The sequence below is a fragment of the Heterocephalus glaber genome, unplaced genomic scaffold, assembly GCF_053883595.1.
Source record: "Heterocephalus glaber isolate CG9 unplaced genomic scaffold, H.glaber_assembly_v1.0 deba00001472, whole genome shotgun sequence".
Taxonomy (NCBI): domain Eukaryota; kingdom Metazoa; phylum Chordata; class Mammalia; order Rodentia; family Bathyergidae; genus Heterocephalus; species Heterocephalus glaber.
This window is the reverse complement of record NW_028258315.1, coordinates 69,950,607-69,966,404: the sequence shown is the minus strand read 5'-3', so window position 1 is coordinate 69,966,404 and position 15,798 is coordinate 69,950,607. Positions and strand designations below refer to the sequence as shown.

The 15,798-nt window shown below is 45.4% G+C and overlaps 1 protein-coding gene across 2 annotated transcripts in view; it reads left to right on the top strand.

Annotated features, from left to right (window-relative positions):
• Gpd1l (glycerol-3-phosphate dehydrogenase 1 like) overlaps positions 1-14,091 on the top strand; it is a 71,629-nt gene extending 57,538 nt beyond the window's left edge. For both annotated transcript variants that reach the window (XM_004857823.4, XM_021238682.2), the window contains exons 6-8: positions 4,650-4,883; positions 5,107-5,213; positions 11,053-14,091. In XM_004857823.4, coding sequence (XP_004857880.1) covers positions 4,650-4,883; positions 5,107-5,213; positions 11,053-11,149 — 438 coding nt within the window. In that variant the 3' untranslated portion in view covers positions 11,150-14,091. The remainder of the gene's footprint in view (positions 1-4,649; positions 4,884-5,106; positions 5,214-11,052) is intronic.
• The last annotated feature ends 1,707 nt before the right edge of the window (positions 14,092-15,798 follow it).

The window sequence follows — 15,798 nt, the reverse complement described above, 5'->3', positions numbered from 1 at the left end:
GACTAGCTCTGTGTGTTTATTTATCTTTTGACAGTGATAAGTGGTGGAGGGAGAGAATGAAGATTTCAAGTTCCATCATAAGGCGATTAAACTGGATGGGGGTCCAGAGACCTCTCAGAAGGGAGTTTGCCTTGACGTGGGCCCCCTGCTCCCTGGTGGAAAGGTTTGCTGTCCAACGGAGACCTTGAGGTAGTCCAGGTCCATGTTCCCCTCAGTGAAGGGTCACACAGGAGCTGAGAGGTCTCCAGGCACCTTCGTCTGCCTACCCTGCTTGCTCACCTGCGTGCTTGTCTGAGTGCCATGGTAAAAACACTGTTTGTGCCCATAGTGCCCTGCTGGGCTGTTGCAGGGCCAGAGCTCCTCCCACCAGATCTTGTGGTTGGTAGGCCAGTGGTTCCTGTTAGGAAGTTTATAAGTGGACTTGATGTAGTCGCCTCTCAATGGCTCTCCCTCCCTGGCCCTCAGCAGCACGGAGGGGTGTGATGTGTTCCCTTCTTTCACTATGCATGTGCACATGTGTACCTCATACACATGTGAAGCTTAAATGATTTGTTAATGTGTGAAACATTTAGAAGAGTTCAGAAAGGTTAACCATTGCTATTATTTTTCCCTGGTGTCATTTCTACTACTAAGCTGCCCGTTTTTACCTCGCCTCCTCTACCCAGGTGGCAGAGGTGGAACTGTAGTGGCTCATATGGCAAGGTCCCTCTGACCCTGGGGTTGGGCGAGGGATCAGGCACAGCACAAAGGACCAACGTGGGCCAGGCCCTGGGAGCATGTTCTTTTTGGCTCCAGCTCTCTTGGGGCAGAGTATTCGGCCAGCCAGGGTTGTGCCAGCCCAGAAATAGGAGGACAGGTGCACATTTCAGCACATCCTGAGCATTATGGAGACTGCAGCCAGCCTGGTGCAGCTTGCTGTAAGCACTTAGTGGCCCCCTCCTCTGTGTGCAGGAGCTGGGGCTGAGCGGAAGTCCTTGTTCACTCAGTCAGCCTCTAGACATTTCCTGGAACTGGTTGTCAGGTAACCAAAGGGTCACATTGTGATCTGATGGGGACACAGGGACACAGTGCAGAAGTATCAGAGAGCAAGTCCAGCAGCCTCACCACTTGGCCAGTGAGTCTAGTGCTAAGCCTAAGCCTCAGGCACATTGCCTTGGCAACCTTAATAGAACCATTCTCACCCTAACTGGCCTCAGGGCTTCTACAGTTAGACGCCCCCCTCCCACATGTCTCTAGGTGTCACCCTGTTGCCCCAATACTATCCCACCCTCTGTAGCTCCAGGGCAGGATATAATGTACCAGCTTTCCTAGAGGAATGTCACCCCCAGAAAGATTTTGAAATCCTGTCAAGGCCCTAAATTTTACATCTGAGGCAAAGATGGCCCAGAGAGGAGACTGACTGGCCAGGGTCACACAGCAGTGAGGCCCTCTGGGTATCAGTGCAGTGCACCCCCTGTGGCTCCTGTGGTTGTTGGGTTCTGGCTATTACACCAGCAGTGGTGCCTGGCCTGGCTGGTCCAGCTCTTAGTCTCTGCCTGACACCACCCTGGAGGTCCAGGGTTCCTCCAGAGCAGAGCTGCCAAACCAGAGCGTGCCTTGCCCCTCAGCATCTCCCAGGGCTCCTTTCATACTGCCTCCCCCCCATCCTAACACGATGCTGTCAGACATGAAGAGTGCGTTAAGAATCTGGGCGTGGTAGTGCTCACCTGTGATCCCAGCATTCTGGGGGCTGAGGCAGGAGGGTCACAAGTTTAAGGCGAGCCTAGACAACATAGAGACCCTGCCTCAAAAAAAAAAAAAAAAAAAAGTGCACTAACCCAGGAGTTGTCACCTCTGCTGTCATCGTGCCTGAGTCTGGTAGTTCCGGATGATGCATCTGGGGGTGGGCGAAACCTACAGTCTGCAATTCCTTTGTGGTGGAAAGGGTTGGGAGCCTTTGCAGATACAGAGGCAGAGATCCCTCCGCCCCTCACTCCCCAGGGTCTCAGAGGAGTGATTGGCTTGGAAGCTACTGCTTGCATACATACCCTCCCCGAGAGATGGTCCAGGACTGCTGTGGCACGCATGCCACAGCAGGCTGTTTGTATCATTGAAAGCTCTATCATTGATCAGCATTGTCGCTGATCTGAGACAAAGAAGTAGCATGAATTTGTCCAAAACCTGCATGAGTTGCTGTCAGCTTTCTGATCATTTACAGAATTTTCCTACTTTTCTCTTTTACACTGACAGTGAGAGGAACACATCCAGCTGACTAGGTCCCTGAGGCAGAGAACACAACACACTTTGGGCCTTTCCATTCTCACTTTCTGTTTTCTAGCTTTCTCTTTTCTGTGCTACCTGGCCAGATCTGCTTCTCATGGTGAACCTGGCCATGACAGGGCCCATCACAGTACCAAAAGCTTTGTGAGAGCCAAGCTCATGCCTGTAATCCCAGCATTCCGAAGCCTGATGCAGGAGAATCTCAAGTTTGAGGATAGCCTGGGCTATGTAGAAAATTCAAGGCTAGCCTGGACTACATAAGTAAGACCAAAAAACAAAAGAAAAGAAAAAACTGTGTGTATACCAGAGGAGATGTTTTCACTCTTCATTTCATCCCATTTTTTGACTTATCCTTCAGATTTTATTTTATTTTTTATTTTTTGGTACCGGGGATCGAACTCGGGACCTTGCGCTTGCAGAGCAGGCAGTGGCACCACTGAGCTAAATCTCCAACCTTCCTTCAGATTTTATAGGTCTGATGTTTTGAGAATTGTTATTTTGGTAATAAGCTGGGATTTTTTTTAGGAAAAAAATTTTAGAAAATTCTTATTTTCACTTATTTCCCATTTGTTGCTGACTTGCTTCCTGTTTTAAGAAGACACAAATCCTGTAGAGTCACCAGGTATTATTGAAGAATGCTAATGTGGTTGCACAGAGTCACAGTACCTGTGCTTTTCCTGGCATTGAGTGTTTCTAGAGGAGCAGCGGGTGAAGTGGAAGGGACCGGGAGCCTGAGGTCCACTGGAGTCCCACGTGAGTCCCCGGTGTGGTTGGAAGGTGTTCCTTGTCCTATGTGGTAGTCTGGCTTTTATGTACAACTCAAGACCCAGCTCACAGGCCACCTCCTCCACTCAGCCTTCCCTGCTTTGAGATGAAGCTGGGTCCTGCTGCTGGCCAGTACTCTCTCGCTTGTGTCTTGTGATGTGCGTTGGCATCTCTTAGCCAGATTGTCGGTCCTTGAGGACAAGCTGTGTCTCATTCTGTCTGCACCTTTCCCTAGGGACACCCTCTTCCTCTACATCAGCAGCTCCCCAGGGCCTAGTCCCTGCTGGGCACACACATGTTGAAGTGAAATTTCAACTTTTCAGTACCTTCTGTGGAATAATTATAGTTATTTGTGCACATGTTTTATTTCTTTGAGGGGGGGCAATTGGTAGACATTTTCTTCCCATAAGGGCCAGATAGAAAATGTTCTAGGCTTTGTGGGCCGTGTGGACTCTAGTGTAACTGTACTTACCGCCTGAGGTGGTGCAGAAGTGATGCAGATGTATATAAATGAGTGGGTGTGGCTGGGTTCCCATAAAACAGTGCATACAAAACGAGGCTATGGTCCCTTACATTGCCAACTGCTGTTCAGATTATGTGTCAGCTTCTGAAGGGATGGGCTCTGTGTCTAATTTGCCTGTGTCTAGCAGAGGCCATGTAGAGTGAGTACTCCATAAATATGCACTTAGAGATTATTAAATCAAACAAAAGGCTGAACCTTGAGCTGCGCATACTCAGACCAGCATTTCATTTCCTGGGCCACACTCCAGAGAACTGCATGCAGTCCCTAGAGGACGTGTGCCAGGATGTCCATTATAGCACATTATAATGGCCCCAAGCTGGAAACTACCTCATGCCAGCTGACAGAAGAAGGGGTGAATAAATCACACTATAGCCACCCCATGGAACACTGTGCAGCAATTCAAGCAAATGTGCTATATGTAAAAATGTGAATGCAGCTCACAAACCTGATGTTCATTGAGACAAGCTAGACACAAAAGATGGCCTGTTGAACAGTTTCACACATAGAAAGTTTAAAGACAGGTAACACCAGTCTGTGCTGTGAGAGGTAAAGACAGTGGTTGCCTTTGGTGGGGGAGATGTCCAGAAAGGGTCCCCGAGAACTTTCTGGGGCATGGGTTGCACTGTATTTGGGGGTCAGGGAGCCAGCTATGTGGGTATGTTCAGAATACTGTAAAAATTCATCAAGCAATACATTAGAGTTTGTATACTTTCTGTATGAATGTTATAGTTGAATAAAGCATTCAGGGTTTTGTTTTTTTTTTGGTACCAGGGATCGAACTCAGGACCTTGCGCTTACAAGGCAGGCAACGGAACCACTGAGCTAAATCCCTGGCCCAAAGCATTCAGTTTTAATAAAAACAACCCAAAGGCAAAATAGTCCATCCAAACTGTGTTTAACCCAAGACTGTTATCAGCCATTGTGAGTCTCTGGCTGATGCACCTCTACCCCTTTGTTCTGTAAATGGGAAGGTAAAAGGCCTGTCCCTTTCGTCTTCTGCCCTGGTACAGAGGTAGAGCCAGTGTCCCCCACGTGGCCCCCTCTGCATCCTCACGCACTGGCGTGTCATAACACATCCTGGGCTTTACTGTCTCCCGTGCAGAACATCGTCGCCGTGGGAGCTGGGTTCTGCGATGGCCTCCGCAGCGGTGACAACACCAAAGCTGCCGTCATCCGCCTGGGCCTCATGGAAATGATCTCTTTCGCCAAGATCTTCTGCAAGGGCCAGGTGTCCACAGCCACCTTCCTGGAGAGCTGTGGGGTGGCCGACCTGATCACCACCTGCTATGGAGGGCGGAATCGCAGGGTGGCTGAGGCATTCGCCAGAACGGGGAAGGTACCCCCCACCCTCCCATCCCTCTGTCTCCACCCCTCAAAGGTCAATGTTGTCCCTGCTCTTTGCTCACCCTGGGTGCTTTCAAGGGACTTGTCTAGTCTTTATATTTCTTTATCTTTCTTTGGATTACAGGAGGGATTAAAGCCCTCCTCCCCCACTTTCCTCTCAAAATAAATGGTTCTCTACTCTTTACTCTAAATTGTTTTTATCCTTTGCTTTTAAGACCATTGAAGAATTGGAGAAGGAGATGCTAAACGGGCAGAAGCTCCAAGGACCTCAGACTTCAGCAGAAGTATACCGCATCCTCAAACAGAAAGGACTCACTGACAAGTAAGCCCACCCCTCATCGTCTGTGACAGCAGCTCCCAGCAGAGGAGTGCCACTGTTTGACAAATGGACCTAGAACTTTACTCAATTAGTTGAGTCCTCTATGTGATGTGAATATCTATGGCAGAAAATATCTACCTACCCCAAATACAAGTGTTTACACAGTATAAATCTCAGCTTCAGTGAGAATACCTATAAGGAGTATCACAAAATATGAAGCTTTAGATTCTAGTTTGTCCTATAGGATGTTCAGGAAGAGCTACATGCTGTAAGTTTTCAATTTTTCAAAAATAATAACTTTTTTAAAATAAAAAGATATAACTATGTGAAGAAAATGTCATACAGTTCAGAAAACAAGGAAAGACAAGCTGTCCCAGAATTCTGCTGTCCAAGAGAGAAGGTTGGGTGCACAGCCTTGCCATGTCTGTGTTGTGTGAGTGACTAGCCAGCTGGATCTATCTTCTCCTTCCCTTCTGGGCCAGGTCTCTATAAGGTGGGCTGGTCAGCTGATTGACCACCCGATTGAGGAGGAAGCCCTGCAGCACCACAGGCCACCTAACCTCTCCAAGGCTGCTGTCTGGCCCTGTCTCTCACACAACCCTTCATCCTGCTGTTACTAATCTCCTCTCCAGGACTATGATGCCAGCACTACCTTCTTCAGCCTTGCACAGCATACCATGTTAGCCAGCTTTCTGTCAGGGTAACACATACTTATCATAAATCAACATAAAAAGGAATTGTTTACTTTGGCTTAAGGTTTCTGAGGTTTCAGTCCATGGTCACTTAGCACCGTCACTTTGGGACTGTGGCAGAACTGTACATCGTGGTTGAAATGTATGGCAGAGGAGACTATTCACCTCATGGAGACTGGGAAGAAAAGGGAGATAGGAAGGGCCAGGTTTCATATCCTTTTCGAGGGCACACCCCAATGACTTAGCTGCCTCTCACTAGGCCCCTTCTCCTAAAGGTTCCACCACAGGCTGGTGACCAACCCTTTAGCACATAGGTCTTCGGGGCACTTCAGAGCCAAACTATAGCGATGTGTCTCCTGACCTCCCCCCAGGACTCCGTGGGAGAGGGAAGTTTGTCCGTCTGGGGTTGCAGTGTGGGCAGCTATATTGATGCTGTTACTTGGGACTTATCTAGAGTGTATGCTTCTCTTAAGCCAGGAGATGGTTTGCACATGACGTCTCTGGTGGCATCTTCACTCTTGCTCAGCCCAACTGTCTGCCGGATTCCACCATGTACCTCCACCTCACCCTGCACCCAGCTCCCTTCATACCCAGTCAAATTTAGCAGCCACAGAATTCCTCACTGAAAATTTCAAATAGATGGAGCATTAATTTTCCCTCTTTAATTTGTACCATATTTTTCTGAAATGGCTTTTAAAACCAGCCAGGGGAAGTAGAGTTTTGTAAACAGGCTACCAGAGAAGGGGAAGGATCTTAAATTGTGACTAAGAGGAAGGCATCTTTGCCATGCATGGTTTTCCTACCTGCTTAGTGGACACTGCTGTGTTGGTATGTGGTAGTGCTACTTTAAGAACCATTGAGTGGGGTAACCCACTTTCTGGTCCCCCTTCTGTCTCTCTTAGACAGAAGCTTTTTTCTCCCAATAAATGTTTCCTACTCTTGAAAAAAAAAGAACCATCGAGCATTTATCAGGATTTTTATTTGATTGATGATTGATTACAGTATGTGGTGGAGCTTGAACTTGTGGTTCTCTTGCTTCAGCCTCCCAAGTAGCTGGGAATTACAGGCATGTGCTGCCATGCCTGCTCAGGAAATTTTTTAAAGTCTTGAAATCCTTGGGTGTTTGGTGATGGCGAGAGTCTCCCAAGCAGAATTTTCAAGCGGCCTCTGTGTGCTACCAGGTGGTGCCTTTGTCATGATTCTGTGGATGGGCAGGTTGCCAGGCACTGGTCTGTATCTGTCATTAGGCCTGTGGGAAAGGCACCGGGCCTGGGATGCTGGGAGTGGTGGCTGCCCAAAGTAAGGCAAACCCGCTCCGAGCACATACCTCCCCAGTCATATGCATTTAGTTCTTCCGATTAGAAATTGAGCCAGGTGCCCCTGTGGTGAATGGCGAGAGGCTGTGCTCAAGGCGGTGGCACCTTCTTCAGGGTTGGAGGGCCGGGGCCAGGGCCACCCTCTCCGGCACCCCTTGCCTCCTGAGCCACATGGGCAGAGGCCACATTCTTCTGCCAGTCACCTTCTGTGCTGCTCTCACCTTGACTTTTTTATCCCCTACCCTCTATTCTTCTTCAGGGCTGTAGAAGAAGAGAGCAGGAGGGCAACATTCAGGGCTACCTTGTGACGTAGGAGCCACGTGGTCTTGGGGAAGTCATGTTTTTAGCTGTACTGTGCCCCAGTGGCCTTGTGTACAAATGAAAAATTATGGCAAAATGACCGCCATGATGCCTTCTACCCAAGTGCCCCAACTTGGAGGCCTCCAGCTCTTACAGAATGAAATAACAAGCCTGCAGGTTGGTGTGTGGGCAGCTGCCTCCGGCTACTAGCTGGCCAGCTCTCTAAGGGTCTTCAGGGTAGGCCTGTCTGGGCGTCCTGCATAATGCACATCAAGAGCCCCCACTGGCAGCCTGGCCTCTCCAACAAAGCCTTCTCCATGTCCTCCTGCCACAGCAAGCTGTGCCTGCTGGGAACTCATGGTATGGACCTGTACATAGCACACATATTCTGAAAAGAACCACACAGCAAGTACTTTACTCCTTGCAGGCCACACGCACGAGTCTCATCACTTCTTTTCCTCCTCCTTTTTTCTTTCATAGCCACTAAAAATGCAAATCTCATTCCTGGCACGCAGGTGACACAAAAACGGCACAGGCCAGAAGTGGCCCTGAGGCTGTGGCTTGCCAACCCTGGGTTTAGACAGTATAGATCCTGTGTGCTCTGTTCTCATTTATATAAATGTATTGTTTTACTTTTAATCTTCAGATTTGGAGGGGAAAGCCTTTGGTTTTAAAAAAAAAGCTAGAATGTACAGAAACGCATGCAGTATAAAGCGAGTCCTGACTTCGGCCCTTGATGTGGGAGTTTCCCAGTTTCTAGGGTACCTTTCCTTCAGCCTTTTGTTTATGTGGTGGTGGGGGGGCTCTGTGAACTGCTCTGTCTCTTGCTTTTCTTCCCCCTAGGGTTTGTTCTGAAGCTCAGTCCGCATCTACACAGAGATCTACTTTAATGACTGTGGATTACTCCACTGGATGCAGAAACTAGTTTATTTAGACAATCGACTCTCAATAGACATTAAAGCTGTTCAGGGTTTTCTGCTGTTATAAAATGTGCTGTATCAGCCTTCGTGTGTGTGTGTGCGCGCGCGTGCGTGCGCATGTGAACATAAGGTATTTGCACTCACTTGCTAGAGCTATCTCATAACACAGCATCACAAGAGAAATGTATTTTCTCCTAGTCATGGAGCCTGAAAATCTGAAATCAAGATGTTGGAAGGGTTGGCATATTCAGACTCCTCTCTCCTCGGCTTATAGGTGGTTGTCTTCTCACTGCATCTTTACATCATCTGGCTATCCCTGTCTGTGTCCTAAAGTTGTCCTATAAGAGCACCTCAGTGCCTTCATTGTAACTTGAGTGCCTCTTTAAGGACCTGGTGTCCAGACAAAGCTCGTCCCAGGGTCCGGGGATGAGGACTTCAGCCTATGAACGGGGAGAGGGGGAGCGTACAGTGCAGCCCCTGGCAGTGTTGCAGGCTCCTGGGGGCTGGGCCTTATTCACGGCCTGCAGCCCCACACACACCAGGCCTGAAGCCTGAACACCTTCAGTGTCCCTTGGTGGGATGGCTGACTGCCTGGTGTATGTCAGCTCTTTCCTATGAGGGGTTATCATTTATCCTTTCACGTTATTTAGAGAATTTCTCAAACAGACCTAATTGGTCTTGTAGCATTTTATGTTATAGAAAATAACATATAAATGAAGTGTAGCTTTGTGGCTGAGTGTTGGCTCCGAGTCAGAACATCCCTCAGCTTCCTCATCTATAAAATGGGAGTCATATTATTTCCTACCTCATAGGATGGCTGGGAGGACTGAATGAGTTGCTTAAGAAATCCCCCTCCCACACACCCTCCACATCTCATTAACATTGCTTCTACAGAATACATTTTGGAAATGCTGGTTTTAGAAGCTGGAAGAACTTTCAGCTGTAAGAGCAATGCTCTGCTGTAGGAGGGAGCATGGAGGTGAACTTTAGTGATGTTGGCTCAGTGGCTGTGGATGAGAATCTGTATGACCTTTGTGCCTCCTCTGGAACCTCAAGGTGGCTGCAGCAGCTCCAAGCATGACATACTCACACAGCTGCACTTGGGAAGAGCAAGAGCAGTCTAGGTAGCAGTTTCTCCTCCAGTGCCTCTCAGGGAGAGTAATGTCTTCCCCAGAATCCTCAGTGAGAACTAGGTTGCTTGGATAATTCTAGGTGGGTCGGGAATGGTTTTAGGTGGCCAATCATCACCTGCCACACAGCTTTGGGGACATACACTTTGTTCTCATCTTAGGAACAGGGAAACTAAGACATGGAAGCACAAAGTGAGAGAGCTGAAACTTCTAGGCTTTACGTTGAATTCACAAGAATTACTCAATGCCCTTGCTGGGCACTGTGCCAGGCACTGAGGGTGCAGTGATGAACAAAGTGGCCTCAGCTCTCTCCACAGGGAGCTTACCGTCTGTGAGCCAGGGCCATCCTGTTGCTGTGGTTCAAAGCTGTCCATACCTATCAAGTTCTTTACCATACACTTGATATGGAAGGCATCTGATACACAGGCCTGCATGGCCAGCCCCATTTCACAGATGGGGAAACCTCATCAGAGGCTAAGTAAAACTTGCCCAGAGTGTACAGGCTGAGGAGTCAGATTTGATTCAGTCTACTGAGTCCAGAAAATAACATAGCAGTCCTCACCTTAAAAACCTCCCATGATAAAAAAAAAAAAAAAAAAAAAAAACCTCCCATGATGGATTCTCATAAAGACATGTAATATCCTAGGACTGTTTGTTCTTCTTAAATTAAATTGTCATTAAAGGATTCTACTCAGATAATTTTCAGGATGCCCTTTATGGCTCTATTGATTCTGTCAAGCTCATTTTGGGCTGTGTGTGTGTGTGTGTGTGTGTGTGTGTATTAAAAAGCCTGATTGAAATTTGAAATTAGTTATTTTTCTAGTAATTTCTGCCTGGAAAAAAAACTTGCTGAGCCGGCTGTACCCTGGGATATTCCCTTTTCTTTCAATGGATTATTAGCCCACTCCTTTGTGGGAAGAAAATGCAGAATAAGTCAGGCTTCAAGCATGAGATCGGGCCTTTGCTAATTGTGAATCCTAACTTGGATCCTTGCAGGAGTTCCTGGCCTGAATTATTTATGGCGATGTGTGGGTTGCCTCATTGTCATCCATGGATGATCCTTTTTAGAGAAGGGAGAGCAATACCTCCTTGCAATTTAAAATTCATTCTCCAATCTTTTAAAACAGTGACAGAAACTTGGACTCATCCCCATATTTGGCCATGATGCTAAGCCACAGCTCTTTCTGTAAATGAACCACCGTGTGCTGGGAGGGATGACCATGTGACTTGTGTGACCGTGTGCTGCAAGCTTAGCAGGCAGAGGGTGGTCTAGGTGGTCCCAGGGTCTGGCAAGTGCAATGCAGAGTAGAGGCTCTGCACTCTGCAAACCAAATAATAAAAGGACCGTGGAAAGCGGTCCCTGTGTTTTGCAAAGTAGCATACAGTACTTTGCTGCACTGTTAAGCAACACAGAAAAATGGGTCTGTTTTAGGAGATAAACCAGATGGCCTAACCTTGTCTTTTTCCCATTTCCTCCCACCCAGGTTTCCACTGTTTACCGCAGTGTATCAGATCTGCTATGAAGGCAGACCCATCTCAGAGATGCTGTCCTGTCTCCAGAGCCATCCAGAGCACACCTAAAGTGAATCATGTACCAGCCTGGGAACCATTCTGCCCCTCCCATGTGGAAGCGAAGACTTGGCAACAAAATGTTTGCTTGATTGTACTCCCATCATGAATATGTATGAATTATTATAAGTTCATTTTTTAATTAGAGGCAATTCATTGGCTAAGATGTACTGGACAACAACTAAACACATGTGAATGTGTGTGTGCATGTGTGTGTGTGTGTGTGTGTGCATGTATATGTGTTCATTGTTTATGAGTGTTTCTATGAACCAAAATTATAGGTCCTTTTTAAATAGATTGCATTTAAAATTTCCCCACTATGTAGTCTATATGATTGGCATTATCTCAGCTAAATTTTTTAGATATGATTCATATGTAATGTTTTTTCTCATTTTTGATGATAAATTTAACCAGCAGTAAAATGGTAGGTTGGAGGAGAAAGATCACCATATGTGCTCAAAGATCACCATATTTAACTTTTAAACACTATCTCAAAGCCAGCATAGTCAACTACTTTGATTGTGGGTTGATCTTTTTTCAAACAATTAGGTATTTTAAATTAGAAATCCATATTTTCTCTCGCTGCAGTTTTCTGCATTCTTTAGCCACCTTTCTCTTCATTAGCTGCAAGAACGTGCTTCTGTAAAGATGTAGCAGTCGCAGAAGTCAGAAACTCACCTGGGATTTTCCTGCTGTGAATGACACGGTCCTCCAGTTAACAAACACTTGTATGATGCTCTGTGTTAGGTGGTGCTTTTTTGCAAAGATTTATCTTAAACCTCATGAATCCCTAAGAGGGGGCTGCTGTTGTTCCTCTTATAAAATGGAGTCACTGGCACCTGGTCACTGGGTGAGCAGAGACAGAGCCAGGAGTCAAGTGCAGCGCACTTCCACCCCACCAAGGTGCAGGACCTTCTAAGCTGTCCCCAGACTTACCTGACCTCAGGCTCACAGGTTGTGGCAAATGTCCACGCAGCCTCTCCTGAGGCCACAGGAAGGCTTCCTGCTGCTGGGAATTGTGTAGGTCAAAGTCTCCATGGTCACCACTCCAAGTATGATCCCCAGTCCACCAGCATCAGTTTACCTCTTAGAAACGCACATTTTGAAGCTTGGCGTGGTGGCACACCTGGTATCCCAGCTACTCAGGAGGCTAAGGCAGGAAGATTACAAGTTCAAGTCTAATCTAGACAACTTAGCAAGATCCTGCCTCAAAATTTTTAAAAGGCTGGGGGTGTAGCTCAGGGGTAGAACACTTGCTTAGCATGTGTAAGGCCCTGGGTTCAACTCCAGAACCAGGGAAATAAAAGCAGATTCCCAGGCCCCGTCCCAAACCTCTGAGGTGGCATCTGTTTCAACCCCCTTCTGTGGGTTTCCGATGCTCACTAGAATGTGAGAACTACTACTGTAGAAAATTTACTTTAACGCGGCCATCCTCAGACCATCTACCCAGAATGTCCTGGGCTCCAGTGAATGTTCGAGAGTCTCCTGAAAGGTCAAGTGACTTAGAGACGCTGCACACGCACAACCCTCTTGAAGGTGTAGAATGTATGTTAGGATGCCAGTGGAACCTGTTTGCTTAACCAAGCAAGCCCCAAACATGTTAGACTTTGGAGATCTTTTGGCAAAGAAACTAAACTAGCCAAAGTTTCTAGGGAACACTGCTGTCAGTGAAGGTGACATTTGGACAACTCAAGTAGACCCTGTGAGAAATGAAGATGAATAACTACCTGTGGTATTGTTAGTTCTGGACTTTACAGCTCAGGTCTGCCATAAATCTTTGATGAGGCTTTAAGGTGACACCGGCAAGTATATAACCAAGTAGATGCCAGCCTTGCTGAAATGCACATTATGTGGATAAGTGCTTTTAATTCTAGAATTAAAATGGGAATTACTGTATCTTCTGAAATGAGATTCGTTTCAGAATAGCATTCCAGTTATCTTGCATAGCATTCCATAAGTATTAAAAGAACATATGAATGTCACATATATATTCATCATGAGTTTGTGAGATTTTTCGCTTTCCCTTCCCCACCCTGGATTTTTTTTTCTCCTATAACTGAAATGACTATAGAATAGATTTTTGTGAGTATTTTAAAACTTACCTGAAACACTTTGGGGGCATTTTAAACTCCCATACACAGAAGTGTGTGAAAGCACACAAAATGCTACGAGCTTCAGCAGTTTTAGTCCCACTGTTAAGTCAATCAATTTTGCTTCTCTCTTGATAAAATTTTTTTAAAGTTTGTACATAGGTAACAAAGAATTACTTTTTAAGACATAAAAAGGGCTGAAAGTTCATTGTGTCTACTAAGTAGGATAATGTACTGTGAGGAGTTAGGGTTTTGTGTGTTTTGTATATTCTCATCTGCATTCCGCTTCCTACTCTGGGTTTTGTACTTGAGTGTTTTTTCTTTACAAATGCCCTCTTTCCACTCTAAAGTCTGCTGATTGCACCTCTTGAACATACTTTATAATTATCTGCACATTATGGAAAAAAGTAAATTTTATAAGTTTATGCTCTACTAATTGTAGATATTTATTACTCTACGAGTCATCTATTTTTATAACTACCTGTGGTCTGTCATTTATTTTGATTCAGATTTCTTACCAGTTATGGTAATAGGGAGGGAGATACCTTGATTAGAAACTTACTATCTAAGCCAATCTGTGAATGTAAAAACTACACTGTTGCCTTGCTATCATCTACCTTAGTAGTGTGGAACAAAATCCCTGTTTGAAATCCATGCTAGGGACGGACTTGAGCTGGTTTTTTCATTTAACTCTTAATGATAGCCTGTGGCATTGGCTCAAGGAGGGAGTTGTGGTAAGGTGCCAGATTTTTCCAGTAGTTCTAATTTTCTGGGCTTTTACTTACATGTATACTGTAATTGTTTACAGACCATAGGTGGATGGATAATTTAAAAGCTTGATTTAATAAACATTTAACCCCCGCACCTGTGCCATGGATCCTATTTTTTTTTTTTATCAGCCTGTGTATCAGTCAGTGCTTACTAGAGAAACAGAGTTAATGCAAGATACACAAATATATAAGAATTTATAAGATTGGCTTACAGTGGCCGCCGATAGAGTCAGGTGTGGAAGAGTATAAAAGGACTGTCAGTGTACTGGAGATCCAAAAGATCCAGTCAAAGGCCTGGAGCTACCATAGTGTCCCATGCGAGTCTGTATCAAGAAGCTGAAGGGTCTGCACTGGAAGCCAGGAGATGACATCCAAGGTGAAGGTAAACACTGGAGCTCCTCCAAAGAAACAAGTGATTCTTCTTTCTTCATTTTCACTTCATGCCATTTGGGTGGCAACCACTTGGCTACTGTCACTCACACCGGGTGGGTCTTTTGTCTTCAGTAAATCCCTTCAGCCACACCCAGAATGATGCTGATCCAATAGTTGGATGTTTCCTTCTCAAGGTGACACAATCAGTTAATTATCACAACTTGGTTAATAGCCAGCTCTTTTTTTTTTTTTAATTCTGATTTGTGTTGCATTACCAATATCAGAGGGATTTTGGAAAAGAAAGGCCTCAGCTCTTATTTCAGTCTTCAAACACACTTCTTTTCATTGCTCACTTTTTGAGACAGGGTCTCTCACTGTATTGCTCAGTTGGTCTTGAACTCCTGGCCTGAAGCCGTCCTTCTACCTGAGTTTCCTGAGTAGCTGGGACTACAGGTGTGTGCCACTGTGCCTGGCCTAGTGATATTTTTACATGTTGTAATAGTAGATGGAGACTTTCTACCACCAGTCATGTAGTGGATGAATGAACTTGAAATCCTGTCTTCTCTACCCCCAAATACCTAGAAAATCTAGGAATATACAAGTATCCTTGTTTAAGCAGGGCTGATCTTACCAAACTGGGAGGGAAATCCCCAGGACCCTGCAGCAGACAGGGACTGATTTTGAGAGCAGTGAAGTTTATGGTAGAACTAGAGCCCCAGAGGCCATACTGGAAAAACATGGGCTAAGAAAACCCAGGTATGGCACAAACAAGCTGGGGTCCAGGTAGAGAATCATGTTTCTCCAGACCATTTTTCAAACATCTGGGATTCAGCATCACAAGTTGAATTGAGGTTTGCATTTTTATATCCAAGAAACCATAAGCAAAAAATTACATAAAAATTGGAACCTAGGTCAGTAATACCAGTAAATAACTAACGGAAGCAAACACTGGCCACTGCAGAAACGCACTTTCCATCCAGGATCTGTGAGTTTCCTATAAATAAATAGCCCCACTGAATATGCACTTAAAATAACAAATTATAGGATAATGACACATTAATTCATTATGGAATGAAAGTCAATAGATTTTCAAAACAAGAATTAGACCCCAAGGATTTCAGATAATTGAGTAACATGATAGACTCTGAAAGATATTTTTAAAACTAGACATAAAAAATAGATTTAAATAATATTTATCAAGAATCAATAGTGTTTAAATGTTTACCCTACTCAAAGTGGTCTACAAATTCAATGCAATTTCTACCAAAATACAAATGACGTTCTTCACAGGACTAGGAGCAAATCCTAAAATTCATATGGAATCACATAAAATCCCAAATAGCTAAAGCAATCTTAAGCGAAAAAGAACAAAGGAAGAGACACTAGACCACTTCACTTTAAAATATATTACAAAGCCACAGTAACTAAA